Below are 16,845 nucleotides of genomic sequence, written 5' to 3' on the forward strand. Positions count from 1 at the left end.
GTACCAATATTATGTAGGATAAATTCATTTTTAATATAGAAAAACATTTTCTATAATAATCCTAAAGTCAAAATGAGCCAGCTTAGCTTTCAAAAAAGGAAGCTGCCTGATTCAACAAAACCAAGAACACCAGAAACAATGAGAAGGGGAAAAGAGAAATCGTCTTTGTGTATTTTTTAATATATCTGGTGCTCTGGGCTAAAACAGCTTTGTTTTTTTTTTTCCTTTTCTTTTTTAAAAACATCTTCCCTTCCCCCTCCCACCCCACCCCACCCCAAATCAACAGTATTCCAACAAACACACTTGAAGGCCAGCCCAGAAGTGTGGAGTGGTTTTGATGGACATTATTCCAACAATGGGACACACTATGAACAAAAACAAACCGTTGAATGCCATTAGACCACAAGACTCACAAATGGCACGTGCCGATTGCACAGTTTTTGAAACTCGTGCCCAACCTTTAACCGTTTGGGAAGATTTTCCGTGGCGTTTTTTTTTTTAAAAACGTACTTTATTAAGTTTTGTGGCGGGCGAAGAGTACAGCATGATTGCAGTTGGCGAACAGACTGCATGCTGTGGACCTGCTAAGTGCACCAGTGAAGCACATCTCTGGCACAGGGAAAACTGACCATTGCATCCAATGATACAATTCCCTCTAATGCTGTTTATCCCATCATCTGATATTACATGGGTTACCTGGTGTAGGTATCAGAACAGAGGGGAGCTGACAAATGGCTACCATGGCGATATCCTTGCTTTAAAAACTGTGCCGTCAGAACCATTTACTTCCTCCCACCCCTACATACTCTTCCCCTTACCACATTCATTATGTGCTCATCCAGATGATTATTTTCCTTTCTTAAACTGACAACGTCAACAGTTCTTGGATCTGGTAATGGCACTACTTATGTCCTCGATGTAGTCTCCCTCACATTTGTCCCGCCAATATAAGCTCATCTCCGATTCCCCAGTTTTTTTTTTAAACACTCACAACCCACCTTATTTGTGCCCACTGGGAAGTAGCCCAAGGGTACCTGAACTCTGATTACTTAATGGACCTTTAATAGCTGTTAAGAGGCAGTGAGCCAGTACAAGGCGCTCCTTTTCTTCCCTAAGCGACACCCGAGAAAACTGTGCCACTTAGTAACTAATCTGCACTTACTGTCTAGAAGCAATTTAACTGCCCGAGGTTATGGGGGGGAAAGCAAAGGAGAAAAAAACTAAATTAGTTATGAACATAGCTATCTTTCTCATCTGATAAATACCCTTACAGGGAAACCAAATATACACAGTCTGACAAATCTGAATAGATTTCTCATGATTGAGAGATTTATTTAAGAAAATAAATTGGAAATTAAATGTAGTAAGCCTTAAAATGTTTCAGGACCCTGGGCTGTCCTTCGAAAGTGCCAGAACAAATACTGTCAATTCTCATAAAAAAATAAAGGCGTACGAGTGAAATGGCTTGCAGTGACACAAGAAGCAATGTTAAAAACATAGTTATAACATACATGAAAATGCTCTTGGGCCTGTTGCATGCTGCGCTAGAGTCAAACTCAATACCAACGGGGAAAAGAAGGGTTGCCCTCGGCATTAAGGTCCGAAGTCCACAAGCGCACAAGCGATCCGGTTTCACCTACTGGCACGGGATACAGTGAGATCAATAAATTACAGCCACATCTGCAACAATATCACCAAGGCAGAGTCTGAGATAAGTGCCTCCTGCCCTGTGCCAAGTCAATGAATGGGGACATGGACAGTCCTCACACTCAAGGGGGGGGGGAGGGGGGGTCTCATATCTATGGACACTATAAAAAAATGTGGACTGCACACACAAACTGAAAGATTAAAAAAATTAAAAATATAAAAAGCAGATAGTTTTTCATTTCTACACAATTCATTAAGTAAGGCTTCTTTTAATTAAAAGATTTCTTGTGCATGGTTCCTCAAACCATTTTTCTTATTGAATTCTGTTGCAGAATTTCTTTTTCTTCCTTTTTCTCTCTCTCGGGGCTGGGAAATTAAGGCCAAGGCGCTCCGAACATGGCCCTAAGCAGTTCATGAAATTCCTATGTCTACAGCAATCATTCTATTTGAAATTTCCATTAGGTCTGCTGTTGTCAGTATAAACAATGGCTCTCTATGGTGTCTACAGGATCTTCCCTCATCTTCTCATATATGGGGCATTTAGTGACTGCTTGGGCATGCCAGCATTCATATAACTGTGATGCGAGGGGCCTGTGTACATCATGTTGCTGTGCGGATTAGACTGCATAGGCTGCTGGCCATATGGCTGGCTTCCCATCATGCCCATTTGCATCTGCATAGGATACTGGGCCGTTTGGTTCATGTAGGCCGCATTACCATGGTAACTGCTGTTCATCATTGGCTGGCTCATCCGATAACTGTTCATGGCGTTCAGTGTGTTCATATTCATGGAGTTAACATTGTAGGTGGGGGCAGGCATCAGGTTCACCCCCATGTTCATCCCTCTCTGAACCGTAAGAGCTCGCTGCGCCAGTGCAGGGGTGTTACGGCCATAGATCTGCTGCTGGTGGGTGGCTGTCGCAGCCGGCAGTGGGGCAGACTTGGAACGGTTTGAAATGTGACCTTTGGCTGGCATCTGGCCTTGCAACCTCTGTGTGTGAGGAATTCCAATGTTGGAAGCTGGCATGTTGCACTGTAAGAGGGGTGAAGTCAGATTCATTGATGGAGACGTGAGATTTGGAGGAGGCGTCATGGTGGCTTGTGCTTGGGGTGTCCCTGCAAGTGCATGGGGTGTTGGAGCTAGCTGAGCTAGGCCTGTGTTAGATAGAGACACACTAGTTGCATAGGAAGTCACAGCAGCAGAGTGGCTGTAAGGCATCGCATGATGGTCCATGATGGTATTGGTAAGTTGTTGAAGCCTGGCAAGGCTGAAGTTGGCTGTGGACTGTGAATAGCCAGCAGCACCAAAGTCTCCCTGACCCATTCTCTCATAGAGGCTCATGCCACTTGTGTTCGAGGGCTCTGGAATCTCCATCAGGGTCATGGGGGCTGTTGTGAAACTGTTGCTCATGCTGCACTGGGACAGTGGCTGCTGCTGCTGTTGGGGCTGTTGTTGCTGGGGCTGTTGTGGTGGAGGCTGCTGCTGGGGTTGTTGTTGTGGTGGTGGTGCTTGCTGTTGCTGCTGTTGCTGGTTGTTGCTTGGAGGCCTGTCAATTGCACAGCTCTGAGGAGACTTCATGTTACAGTTGGCTGTAGCAGCAACGTTATTCTGTTGCATCATGCTGCAACTGCTGTTCATGCTTGTCATTTGCTGGGTTACCACACAGCTGTTTTGGGTCAGGCTGCTGGAAGACGACAGGCCACTATATGAACAGCTTGTTTGAGAGGTGTTATTTCCACATATGCTGCCTCCCATTGTGGAATCGTAGCTGCTCGGGTTCTCATAATTTTCTGTTGTACTCTCAATGCTGCCCAGATCACTAAACCCACTGTCGACTACTTGCTGTGAATGGTCAGACACAGATGGGACATCCATCATAGGGCTTGTCTCCATGTTCTGCATTGACGGAGCCGACAGTGAACCCTGCTCAGGACTTATTTGTGTATAGCTGCTCTCTAGGGCTGGCATGCTTGGGCTACTGACTGAACGAACCGACTGGCTGGGGTGTGACTGAACTGATGAGATGGGGCTGTTATGTTCTGAGTGTTGGCAGTCCTCCACCATGGTAATCTGTGGACTTTCTTCAGCTTGGTTATAGCTTTGCAAGTTCTGGCAGGCTTCCAAGGTCTCGGCACAGTCTTGGTAAGCACCATCATGCTCGCTATTTGTCTCCTGTGTTAAAGATTGAACAGCTTGCACTGTTTCTAGATCCAGCTCACTATGCGATATATCCTCCTCTTCTTCCTCCTCCTCCTCCTCTTCCTCTTCTTCCTTGAACTCCGGGATTAATGTCTCTTTATTATCTTGATCATCTACACGGTCTTCATCTGAAGGTGGCACAAGCTCAGAGTCCAGCGATGTATCATTTGCTTGTTCTTCTTCAGAATCTGCATCCATCACATTTTCACCCACAATATTTTTATCTAGTGTACTTGTCTCTAAAAAAGGTTCCTGTATTGGAGACTCCTCTTTCACGCTCTCTTTTACACTTTCCTCAACCTTTTTGTCTTCAGAGTCCAGATGGCCTTCATCCTCATCATCAGCATCATGGTCATCATTCTGGTTGATCTCCTCCTCCTCTTCTTCCTCATGCTCGTGTTCCTCATCCGTATGTCCTTCTTGTTCAGCTGATTCTGATTTCTCCTCATTTTCATTCTCAGCCTCCTGCTCTTCAATTTTAAGTGTCGGACTGAGAGAATCATGTGGTGTTCTCTGCATATCGCATGGCACTTCTTCCTCCAGCTCCTCCTCCTCCTCCTCATCCTCCTTTTTGTAAGCAATTGGGAGGTCCACCATTTTTGGCTCTGCAACAGAGCTCCTCCTCTCCTCACTACGGTTCACACGCCCTTGTTTCAGAACAACATTGGCCGATGGAGAACTTGCATTTGCCATGGTCTCATTTGATCGGGCAAGTTTGAATCCTGGCTTGCGCCCTGGCTTTCTCTTCCATTTGATAGTTCCACGCTTTACACCTTTTGGCCACCCTCTCTTGCGCTTCAACACTACAGGTGGAGGTTTGGGTATGGAAGGCTCTTTAGCCTTATCTTTCCTCACAGTGACTAAAGGTTCAAGCGTATCTTCTCCTGAAAGAAAAAGAAAAATACTTTTAAGGATTCAGTTTTAAGCAGGGGAAGCGGAAATAAACTGAAATGTAAGGGACAAGGTGGGAAAAGGAAATGCTCCAAACCCAGAAAAAGGAACAAGAAATTGGCGTGCTTCTGCTTGTGCTAGAGTAGACATTTTTCAGACAATCAGTATTTAAAGTCAATCATTTCCCCTGGTGTGGCTAGAATGCCTTTGACTATTCTCCCAATCTTCACCTTGCTCCAACATCAAAGTTCTGCTCCATGGCTCATCTTAGATTGCCAGGAATTTGGTGTATGCTTCGCTGGCCAATAACATCCAATATAATGAACTACAGGCCAGTGAGTCTCATGTCAGTGATAGGGAAACTATTGAAAAAAGTTCTGAAGGAGAGAATCTATCTCCACTTGGAGAGGCAAGGTTTGATCAGGGATAGTCAGCATGGCTTTGTCAGAGGGAGGTCATGCCTAATAAATTTGATTGAATTTTTTGAGGAGGTGTGTAGATGAGAGTAGTGTAGTTGATGTAGTTTATATGGATTTCAGCAAAGCCTTTGACAAGGTCCCACATGGGAGACTTATAAAGAAGGCAAATGCACATGGGATACAGGGTAATTTGATAAGGTGGATTCAAAATTGGCTTAGTTGTAGGAGACAGAGGGTGATGACAGAAGGATGCTTTAGTGACTGGAAGCCAGTGTCCAGTGGTGTACCACAGGGATCTGTGCTCGGTCCCTTATTATTTGTCATTTATATAAACAACATAGATGACTATGTGGGGGTTAGGATTAGTAAGTTTGCGGATGACACAAAGATTGGCCGGGTGGTTAATAGTGAAGTTGAGTGTTGGGCTATAGGAAGATATAGACGAGATGGTTAAATGGGCAGATAAGTGGCAGATGGAATTTAACCCTGAAGAAAGTGTGAGGTGATACACTTTGGAAGGAGTAATTTGACAAGGAAGTATTTAATGAATGGCATGACACTAGGAAGTTCTGAGGAACAAAGGGACCTTGGCGCGTGTGTCCATAGATCTCTGAAGGCGGAGGGACATGTTAGTAGAGTGGTGAAAAAGGCATACAGGACACTTGCCTTTACTAATTGAGGCATAGATTACAAAAGTAGGGAGGTCATGTTGGAGTTGTATAGAACCTTGGTGAGGCCACAGCTGGAGTACTGTGTGAAGTTCTGGCCGCCACATTATAGGAAGGGTGTGATTGCACTGGAGGGGGTGCAGAGGAGATTCACCAGGATGTTGCCTAGGATGAAACATTTAAGTTATGAAGAGAGGTTGGATAGACTTGGGTTGTTTACGTTGGAGCAGAGAAGACTGAATGGTGACCTGATCGAGGTGTACAAGATTATGAGGGCATGGACAGGGTGGATAGGGAGCAGCTGTTCCCCTTAGTTGAAGGGTCAGTCACAAGGGGGCATAAGTTCAAGGTGAGGGGCAGGAGGTTTAGGGGGGATGTGAGGAAAAACCTTTTACCCAGAGGGGGTGACGGTCTGGAATGCGCTGCCTGGGAGGGTGATGGAGGCGGGTTGCCTCACATCCTTTAAAAAGTACCTGGATGAGCACTTGGCACATCATAATATTCAAGGCTATGGGCCAAGTGCTGGTAAATAGGATTAGGTAGGTAGGTCAGGTGTTTCTCAAGTGTCGGTGCAGACTCGATGGACCAAAGGGCCTCTTCTGCACTGCGATTCTGATATCATTTGTCTCTCTCTGAGATGTGGGGAACTAGAAAGGAACAAACCTAGTGTGGCTGTTATCACATTTCACAACCTGGTTATAAAGGCACCACTGAAGGACATTTCCAACACATACACTGTCAGGTTAGGAACAGTACATGATCCTGAGAACCTCTTCTGTCCATTCAAAGCCCATCATTTTGCCCCAAAATTTCCAGTACTTTTATTGGATGAGATGCCCCAAAAATTTTTTTAGGATGGGGTGAAGAGGTATTCCAACTTATTTCAGCCTACAGACAGGGTGGCCCAGGGCTCCGGCACTCTGCCTAAAGTAATCGGGATTTGCGATGTGGTCAGTTTTTGGCATTACAGTACGCTGCCTCATTGGGAAGCAGAGATATCCATGGTGTTACCATAATGCACCCCAACTGACTAGTCATACTGAACAGGGTCAGGTTGCCCTCCCTATTGATTAAGGGCACTGAGCACTGTGCTGTTTGAAGGAAAAATGGTTCAAAATAAATACATCGTCCAAAACTGACGAGAAATCAAAAAAAGATATAGCACTTTTCATCAAGACCAGATATCACAAAGTATTTCTGAAGTGAAGATACTGCTATGTGGGGAACGGAGTAGCTAATTTGCGGACAGCAAACTCCTATGTAAAGCAACGTGAAACGTTCAGAAAAGCTATTTTTGTGATTTTGGTCGAGGAGTAACTATTGGACAGGGTACTAACGATAACGCCACTACTCTTCTTCAAAATAGTGCCATGGGATCTTTGACGTCCACCTGAAGGGGCAGACAGGGACTCAGCTTTAATGTCTCATCTGAAAGATGCTATCTCCAACAATCCAGAACTTTCGCTATGCCGCACTGGAGCGTTCGCTAGACTTTTGTGCTCAAGTCCTGCAGTGGGGCTTGAACCCAGAACCTTGTGATTCAGAGGCAAAAGTATCACCAACTGAGCCATGGCTGAAGGTTAAAACAATATATGGATTTGAAAATGTGATTTGAATGGAAGAGTACATTTGAATTATTCTGCTCTATATACAGTGATGGGCACTTTATGGGAGACAACAGGAACAAGTCTTTAATTATGTAAGAGCGTTGGGCTTCCATCATCAATGATACTGTAATGACTGTGAGGCTGAATACAGATTAACTCTTCATCTATTATAACGGGACCATTCCATCTCAAAACCTAAACAGGACCTTCTCTTTAAAAGGTTCTTCAGAGGGTATTAAGATGTATGGGACTGAAATCATGTGTGGGTCAGACCAGGTGGGTCATCAAGTTCTTTTCTCTAAAAGGTATGAGTGCAACAGTGAGCTTGTGATAATCTGGGTGTTTTGATCATTTTTGCCTGATGTAAACCTATAATTTTGAGATTTATTGAATTTAATTTCACAACCCACCACTAGATTTGGACTCTTAGCTCAGTTGCTGGTCCAGGACCATAATTGCTACCATGTTCTCTCAAATCTCCATAAACCAGAGACATTCAAATTTCCCTCTCAGTTAAAGAGACGCATATATAACCTCAGCATCTTGAGATGGTGTCCCAAAGGGTGCTTATATTAAACTACCATCTCCAGTAACAGGTTATGACAAACCTCTCAACAGCTAGTGCAGTGTGAACTTCTATTGCACACAGTTCTAATATTAGCCATGTGGAATATGATCTCAGTGTTTTGCATGACCTTGACTTTGTTACAACAATCCGAGTCAGGTTCTTTGTCCAGTCATGATTCAGTTCGAAGAATTTTTACCTCAGAATAATGCTATTTGTATCACAGCTTCACTGTATGCACCACACTGTTTTTTTTCAATACTGATAGGGCAGAGATAAACAAAGCTGCAAAAATCAACTCTCCATCTCCTGCTTACTTCAGTTCAGTAATGAGAGAGAGAGAGGGCACGCGCAAGACCCTATCTGCCTTAATTCATTAAGAATGAGGATTGCTCATGTTGTGCTCTTGCTAAGATAGGTAGGAACCTTTTACTGCCACTAAGTGCCACAATGTTGTTTTGTAACTAACAGCAGCTTTCTGGCAATAACCTAGGATCAAACTGACGACTGCTTACTTGGATTGCTAATATTTTTGGCTTACATGTTGCTAATGTTTTGTTGTGAGCGCCCACATAATAGTGAATGAGCTGTGTAGTATGGCTTGGATTGTGAACGATCCTGGAGACAGAATGCAATACATGTCAGTGAGGCTGCTGTGTACTAATATACTTGTCTATTTTGTCAGTGTCTGGCAGATCTTTAGGAGGACTAGTGTAGCCTTCCTCAAAGGGGCTGAGTCCTGTTTCAGCAGAGTTCCATGGATTCCTCAACCTGTCACCATATTTTACAGGTGTGGGCACCGAGTTCTAGCAGCCCTTGTGACTCTACTGAGCATGACAGATGAGCTTAACCTGTCTTCAAAGATGTACAAATAACCGCACCTTCCCCTGTAGTCTGTGTGCAATGGTCTGCAGTGAATACCAACATGGTTTCCCCTCCCTTAGCTTAGGAGCACAAAAGCCAATCGTTTCCTTAGCTGAGGTCAGTTAATTCAGCACAACCTGGAGCTCAGGAACACACTCCAAGGGGAATGCGAAAGGTGGATTTCGCCTTAACCTTTCCATTAGGGCGTGAGGATGGGGAAAGGCAGTTGGAAATTAAAATAAAAAAGCTCCTCTTTTCTCGAAGGGCCACCTGGAATGCAAAGGAGGCACCCAGTAACCGCCTTGCCCGGTGACCGCCTCGCCCAGTAACCGCCTCACCCGGTGACGACCTCGCCCGGTGACGACCTCGCCCGGTGACGACCTCGCCCAGTAACCGTCTCACTAGGTCATTGTGTTCACTTGAATAATCTCACAAGATGAACAAAGAAAATCCCATTTTTTTTATAGCATTAAACACACTTCCGCAACAGGTGGAAAGCTGAAGATGGACACAGTGTCCACTTGAAGAAACATGGGAAAAACTGGGCATCAAAGCAATTCCCAGGTTAAAATCCTAGTACAATAGAAACTTGCAGCAACGGCAGGCCTGTCATGCCTGTGTTGGTTCTTTGAAAGAGCAGTCAGGCTTGGTCCAACACCCCTGCTTTTTGTCTGAATTCTGCAAGTTCCTCCTGTGTAAGGACCTGTCCAAATTTCTTTTTAAATTATCTTATGCAACCAGCTTCCTCCATCTTTTCAGGTAGAGGGCTTCCTGATCCTGAGAACCTGTGTGAAAATTTGTTTCCTCAGCTCCCCTCTTGATCTTTGGCCGATGACCCCCCAGCTATTGGCCCACCCACCAGAGAAAACAGTTTTTCTATTTCTACTCTGAGGGGCACAGTAATATAGTGGTTATTTTACTGGATTGGTACAAGAACACAAGAATATGGATTGGAGTCGGCCATTTGGCCCCTCAAGCCTGCTCTGCCATTTGATCAGATCATGCTGATCTGTTTGTGGCCTCAACTCCATCTACCTGTCTGCCCTCCAGAGCCCTTGACTCACTTATCGATGAATCTATCTACTGTAGGCATGAATTCCACAGGCTCATGATCCTCGGAGAAGAAATTTCTCCTCATACCCGTCTTAAATGAGAGACACCTAACTTTTAAACTGTGTCCCCTAGTTCTAGGCTTCCCCACAAGAGGAAACATCCTCTCAGTATCCACTCTTGGGTTGATAAGTAGCAAATAACATTTGTACCACACAAGTGCCAGGCTATGACCATCTCCAACAAGAGAGAACCTAATCATCTCCCCATGGTGTTCAATGGCATTATTATTGCGGAATCCCTCACTGTCAATACCCTGGGGGTTACCACTGACCAAAAACTGAACTGGACCAGCCATATAAATACTATGGCTAAAAGAACAGGTCAGGGGCTGGGAATTCTGTGAAGATTAACTCACCTGCTGACTTCCCAAAGCCTGTCCACCATCAACAAAGCACAAGTCAGCAGTGTGATGGAATACTCTCCACTTGCCTGGATGAGTGCAGCTCCAGCAACACTCGGGAAGCTCAACACCATCTAGGACAAAGCGGCCCAATTGATTGGCGCCACATCCACAAACATTCACTCCCTCCACCACCGACACACAGTAGCAGCAGTGTGTGTACCATCTACAAGATGCACTGCAGCAACTCACGAAGGCTCCATTGACAGCACCTTCCAAACCCGCAACCTCTATCACCTAGAAGAACAAGGGCAGCAGACAGATGGGAACACCCATCACCTGGAAGTTTCCCTCCAAGTAACACGGCATCCTGAACTGGAAACAAATCGTCGTTCCTTCGCTTTTGCTGGATCAAAATCCTGGAACTCCCTCCCTAACAATACTGTGGGTGTACCTACAACACATGAACTCCAGCGGTTCATGAAGATGGCTCACCACCACCTTCTCAAAGGTAATTAGGGATGGGTAATAAAATACCCACGTCCTGTGAAAGATATAAAACAACTCTGTCAAGTACCCTCAGAATTTTATGCGTTTCAGTAAGATCACCTCTCATTCTTCTAAACTCCAATGGGTATAAGCCCAATTTGTTCAATCTTTCCTACATCCCAGGAACCAGCCCAGTGAACCTTGTCTGAACCGCTTCTAATGCAATTATATCCTTTTTTAAGAAAGAAAGCCAAAACTGTACATAGAACTCCAGATTTGGTCTCACCAAGGCCATGTACAGCTGTAGCAACAACTTCCCTACTTCTATACTCGCTTGCCCTTGTGATAAATGACAATATTTCATTTGCTTTCCCAATCACTTGCTGTACCTGCATACTAATGTTTTGTGATTTGTTACCAAGGCACCCAGATCCCCCTGTACCATAGAACTCCGCAGTCTCTATTTAAATAATATGCTGCTTTTTTATTCTTCCTGACAAAGTGGACAAGTTCACATCTTCCATCATAATACTCCATCTGCCAAATTTTTAGCCACTCACTTCCACCTATCTAATTCCCTTTGCAGACTCTTCATGTCCTTTTGACAACTTACTTTCCTACCTATTCTTTGTCTCATCAGCAAAGTTAGCAACCACACATTTGGTCCCTTCATCCAAGTCACTGATAGAGACTGTAAATAGTTGAGGCCCCAACACTGATCCCTGCAGCACTCCACTAGTTATAATCTGTCAACCTGAAAATTTATCACTACTCTCTGCTTCCTGTTAGCTAATCAATTCTTTATCCATGCTAAGATGTTAACCCTACACCATAAGCTCTTATTTTGTGGAGTAATTTTTGATGTGGCACCAAGTACACCACTTCTACAGGTTCCCCTTTGCTTGTTACTTCCTCAAAGAATTCTAATAAATTAGAGTCAAACACTATTCCCTTTCACAAAAACACATGGACTCTGCCAGATTACATCGGGTTTTCTAAGTACCTCATGATTATCTCCTTAATAATGGATTCTAACATTTTCCCAGTGACAGGTGTTAGGCTAACTGTCCTCTAGTTTCCTGCAAGCCTGTAGCCTGGACAAATGATCTGGAGACAGGAGTTCAAATTCAACCCCAGCTGCTGCAGAATTCAATTAAAATTCAATTAACCAAATCTGTAATAACAAGCCATTATCAGTAATGGTGACCATGAAACTATGGGATTGTTATAAAATCCATCTGGTTCACTGATATCCTATAGGGAAGGAAATCTACCATGCTCACCCAGTCTGGCCGATATGTGACTCCAGACCCACAGCAATGTGGTTGATTCTTAAGTGCCCACCAAAATGGCCCAGTAAGTCAGGTAGACTCTCCATCTCAAGGGCAATTAGAGATAGGCGATAAATACTGATCTTGCCAGCGACGCCCACATCCCTTGAATTAATTAAAACTCCATCTTGAAAAACCTCAATCTGGTCACTCTCAACTTACTTTCTTTTGAGGAGAACAGTCCTAACTTTTACAACCTCTCCTCAAAACTCATCTCTCTATCGCTGGGAACATCCTAGTCAACCATGCCTCTGCACTTACTCAGGCCTTTACATCTTTCCTTAAGTACGATACCCAGAATTGTCCACAATACTCCACCTGAGGCCTAACCAGTGATTTATAATGTTTTGTATGACCGCTTTGCTTTTATAACCTATCCCTCTATTTATAAGCGCAAGTGACCCACAAATACTTTTTAAACTGCCTTATGAACTTGCCCTGCCGTTTTTAGAGATTTGTGTATATGGACACCAAAGGTCTCTCTGCTCACCTAGTGTTAAAAATTTATAAGTAAACCACCTTTCGGTACTCCTTCTCCCAAAGTGAATCATCTCACACTTTTCTGCATTGAACTCCACTTGCCACCCTTCTGCCCATTTCATCACCCCGAAGGCTACAACTATCTTCATCGCTGCCAACCATACTGCCTGAATTTATATCTGCAAACTTCATATTGTTGCTCTATGCACCTGAGTCTAGGTCATTTATAAAAGACTGAAACAGATCCAAAAATTAATCTTGGGAAACACCTCGCAAGTATGAAAAGCATCCATCTACCACTGCTCTCTGCTCCCATCCTGTCACTTTCCCCTTTATTCCAAAAGCTTCCACCTTAAGAGCCTCCCCTGTGGTACTTGATTGATTTCCTTCCCCAAGTCCATACTTATAATGACCAAACCACCTTGAACAACCTGCCACGTACCTCATCGCAGAATTCAATCCAGCTAGTCAAACACAATTTGTCAACAACTCCATTCTGGCATTCTTCCTTACCTGGTCCAACATCTTCTCTAGCTAACTGCTTCCACTCTACGTACTTTAAAAAATGTTTCAGGGCTCAATTCAAAGTTGCTTGCTAATCTTTACTTGTGATGACTCTTTGCCTCCTCCCGTATTAACTTTCTCAATTCTATCCTGTACTTTCTTCCTGCTTATTAACTGAATCTTGCTCCTGATATCTGTCATAAGTCTCCCACGATTTATTGGGGCCTCTCTAGCTTCATCTTTTCCCTTCAGAGAAACATTGATAGTTTGTACCCGAGCTACCTCTTCCTTGAATGCCTTCGATTGCTCTGTCACAACCTGACTCTGGAAGCACCTTGTCCAATCTACCTGTGCTAGGTGCTTTCTTCAATCACTAAAATTAGCTCATCCTCAGTTGACTAATTTTATGTTATGTTAATTATTCAAAACCAAATGATCCCATCGCACTGAAATGATTTAATTCAATAGCCAAATACCTTGAACTGTGTTCGCATCACCATTTTCTTCTGTAGCCTTTCTCTGGGAGGAAGTGCGTTTTCGTACAACACCACCAGATGTCAGACTTCTGAATATGCGACCACCTCGATGTTCCTTCTCGTTTCTCTCCTCCTCCTCCAGCTCAAAAGTTGGTTCGAGGTGTGGCATTGGTCGCTCTGTGTCCGAATCATCAAACGGTTCATCCAGCACCTCGGTTGTCTCTGAGATGGTCTCTGTCACAACACTGCTGTTGTGCAGCTTACGTTTGCGCCCACGTTTTTTCCGGTGAGTTACCACTCTCTAGGGGAGAGACAACATCATGAATTTTAAAAATAGCTGACATTTCTGTCTGCACCAATACCACCACAGTTAAAAATCAACACTGTTTTCTGGAGGGGAGGCAGATTTCCAGCTTCATACGTCTCAAATTAGCTGTTTCTTAAAGGCGAAATACTTTATGCCGGTTGGTGTCAAAAGTGTAAGTGCTACAAATGTACAATTCTCAGCCTATCACCCGGCTGGTTGAATGCAGCCTAAAAGAACAAACTCAGAGTAAAATTTCCCTTCTTGTGATGGCGAATTATGAGCTTCAGTTAAACATAGAAACATTGTTAAACGTTATCTTAAAAACGCAAATGCTAACTCTGCACAAAGATGCTTCCAGGCTGTCTGCAGCCAGCAGAGTTAAAATGTAAAACATGCTATCAAGGGGTGGGAGGGTTAATAAGAATCGAAGAGGTGGCTGCCTTTGCAACATTGAGAACATGGGTAAATCTCAGCAGATACTGTACCAACTTGTGGGAAACACTGCCACCTAGTGCAATTGCTAACTCAGTTAAACATTTTTAAAAAAGAATTTGATTTCTGTTTTGGCATGCATATATATATATATATATATATATGTATATAAATATGTGTGTATAAAATGCATTTTATTTATAATGTGTGCATAAACTGTATTTTATATATATATATATATATATATATATATACACACAAACATGCACACGTGTGCATTTACATATATTTATTATATGTATATTATATAGCAAGACTTAGAATAGCAAAACAACTTAAAAGAACATATTCGGAAGCAGGTTCTGGACGGCAAAGTTGGCTGGGTGGGAAGTGTCAACACTTCAACAAATTCAGAGAGAAAACCACAACTGGATTAAGCAAAGAGCATCAAACTTTTTGCTTCTCATAAACAGATACTTTCTGAATTAAAAACAGAATAAGAAATTCTGATGAAAGGTGACTGGCCTAAAATGCTCACTGTTTCCCTCTCCACAGGTGCTGCCAGACCTGCTAAGTATTTCCAGCAATTTCTGTTTTTATTTCAGGTTTCCAGCATCCGCAGTATTTTGCTTTTGTTTCTGAATTAACCAATCAGGCATCAATGATGTACAGTCTCAGTGACAATGGCAAGCCCACCTACTATAAACTACAGAGAAAAATTAGTATCCATAGAAAATGGCAATAGCATTGGAAAGGGATAGATGAACAACTGCAAAGTGGTAACCTTAAGAGAACAGAAAAAGACCATGCTTGGACATAAGTTCAAGGTGAGGGGTAGGAGGTTTAGGGGAGATGTGAGGAAAATCTTTTTTACCCAGAGGGTGGTGACAGTCTGGAATGCGCTGCCTGGGAGGGTGGTGGAGGCGGGTTGCCTCACATCCTTTAAAAAGCACCTGGATGAGCACTTGGCACGTCATAACATTCAAGGCTATGGGCCAATTGCTGGTAAATGGGATTAGGTAGGTAGGTCAGGTGTTTCTCATGTGTCGGTGCAGACTCGAAGGGCCAAAGGGCCTCTTCTACACTGTGATTCTGTGATAGCTTTATTCTCATGTTCATGATCCACAAACACACTGCTGGCCTGCAATTTTTCCAGTATATTCATTCTACTTGAGTGAACAAGCATCTCCATACATGTGTATGGAGAAGCTATAAAACCAAAAAAAGCCATATCTTTTCATGCATCTGGCTTTGCAATCATAAAATAATTTTCTTTCAGCTGAAATAATGCAAAAAAAATGTTAGAAAATATTAAGCCATGGCTGTCAGCAGTGATGTTAAATAATTCTACTTGGGAGATTGTTATGATCAACATTTATCTAGTGATCCATCTGTGCCATCAGTTTTTTGTTATATGCTTGTTGAAATTCACATGCAGAGATGGTAATCAAATTTCACTTCTAGTGAGGACAAAGGCTTACTGCAGGTGATATGTCTCTGCTAATTCTTGACATAATTCAGTTTAGCCAATAAGGAAAGCCAAGGACAGGAAAGGCCATTTGACTCATTGAACTGTTCTGTGAAAGCATCCTGCAGCAGGAGTATCTCTAGTGTTTCTGGCTTTCCAATTTCAGCTGGCAGATGTTGCCAAACATTCACTCCTTTTAAGTGAAGAGCTTCTTCTTGATATCTCTTAAAACTATTTCTCAAGAGTGTAATTCTATGTCCTTTGAATTCTACAGTTTTCTATGGTAACAGCGATTGCAACATGCTTCACAATTTAACCCCATCCTATCCTTGTGCTCACAGCCCTTCACCGAGAAAATGAGATAGAATGAGAATTTTATTTCAAAATGATGTACCTTCTTCCGACTCAAGTAAACGTATCTGGGTTTGGCATGATGTTGTCAGGCCATTAACAAGTGGTTCCCACAGTGCAAGTTAAAGAGACTTCACTAAAACAGCATGTGGAGGCTCACTTTGGGTTACTTTGAAGCACAGCATATCAGTTGAATCAGGAACTGACACAGTCCTGGAAATACTCAGGCATTCTTTGGGGTTGGGGGCTGAGGAAGAGGAGATGGAAGAAAAAGAGGAAGGAGAAAAGTATATTGATTGGGGTCAAGGCAGGGGTGGGGGGTTGTTGGGGGAAGTGGGGGGATTGAGCTGGCTGAAGTTTCTGTATTAAACTTCATTATTTAAACACTTCTCCCTCTCGAATCTCTAATATTTTTATCTTTTAAACAGTAAAGTGATCACAACTAGTTACATACTGAAACCTGCAGAGAGAATATTTACTGCATAACCAATCTGCCATTTTTTCAAAATGGTGCCTTAATTTACATTCAATATATTACAAAATGCCTGCCTGAATAAAAATATCATTATTAATTACTTCAAACCAAATGAGGACAAATGCAAATTTTTAACATGAAAATGAAAGGATCTATTCAGATTCATGCCAGTCTTTATGCACAACGCAAGATCAAAATAGTTTATTTTAAAGTTCCAC

The 16,845-nt window shown here is 43.1% G+C and overlaps 1 protein-coding gene across 2 annotated transcripts in view; it reads right to left on the reverse strand.

Moving 5' to 3' along the window:
- Window positions 1–924: 924 nt before the first annotated feature.
- LOC121289759 (histone acetyltransferase KAT6A-like) overlaps window positions 925–16,845 on the reverse strand; it is a 158,437-nt gene continuing 142,516 nt past the window's right edge. For both annotated transcript variants that reach the window (XM_041209482.1, XM_041209483.1), the window contains 2 exons: window positions 13,595–13,895; window positions 925–4,731 (listed from right to left, as the gene is read on the reverse strand). In XM_041209482.1, coding sequence (XP_041065416.1) covers window positions 2,165–4,731; window positions 13,595–13,895 — 2,868 coding nt within the window. In that variant the 3' untranslated portion in view covers window positions 925–2,164. The remainder of the gene's footprint in view (window positions 4,732–13,594; window positions 13,896–16,845) is intronic.

The sequence above is a fragment of the Carcharodon carcharias genome, chromosome 17 (assembly GCF_017639515.1).
Source record: "Carcharodon carcharias isolate sCarCar2 chromosome 17, sCarCar2.pri, whole genome shotgun sequence".
NCBI lineage: Eukaryota > Metazoa > Chordata > Chondrichthyes > Lamniformes > Lamnidae > Carcharodon > Carcharodon carcharias.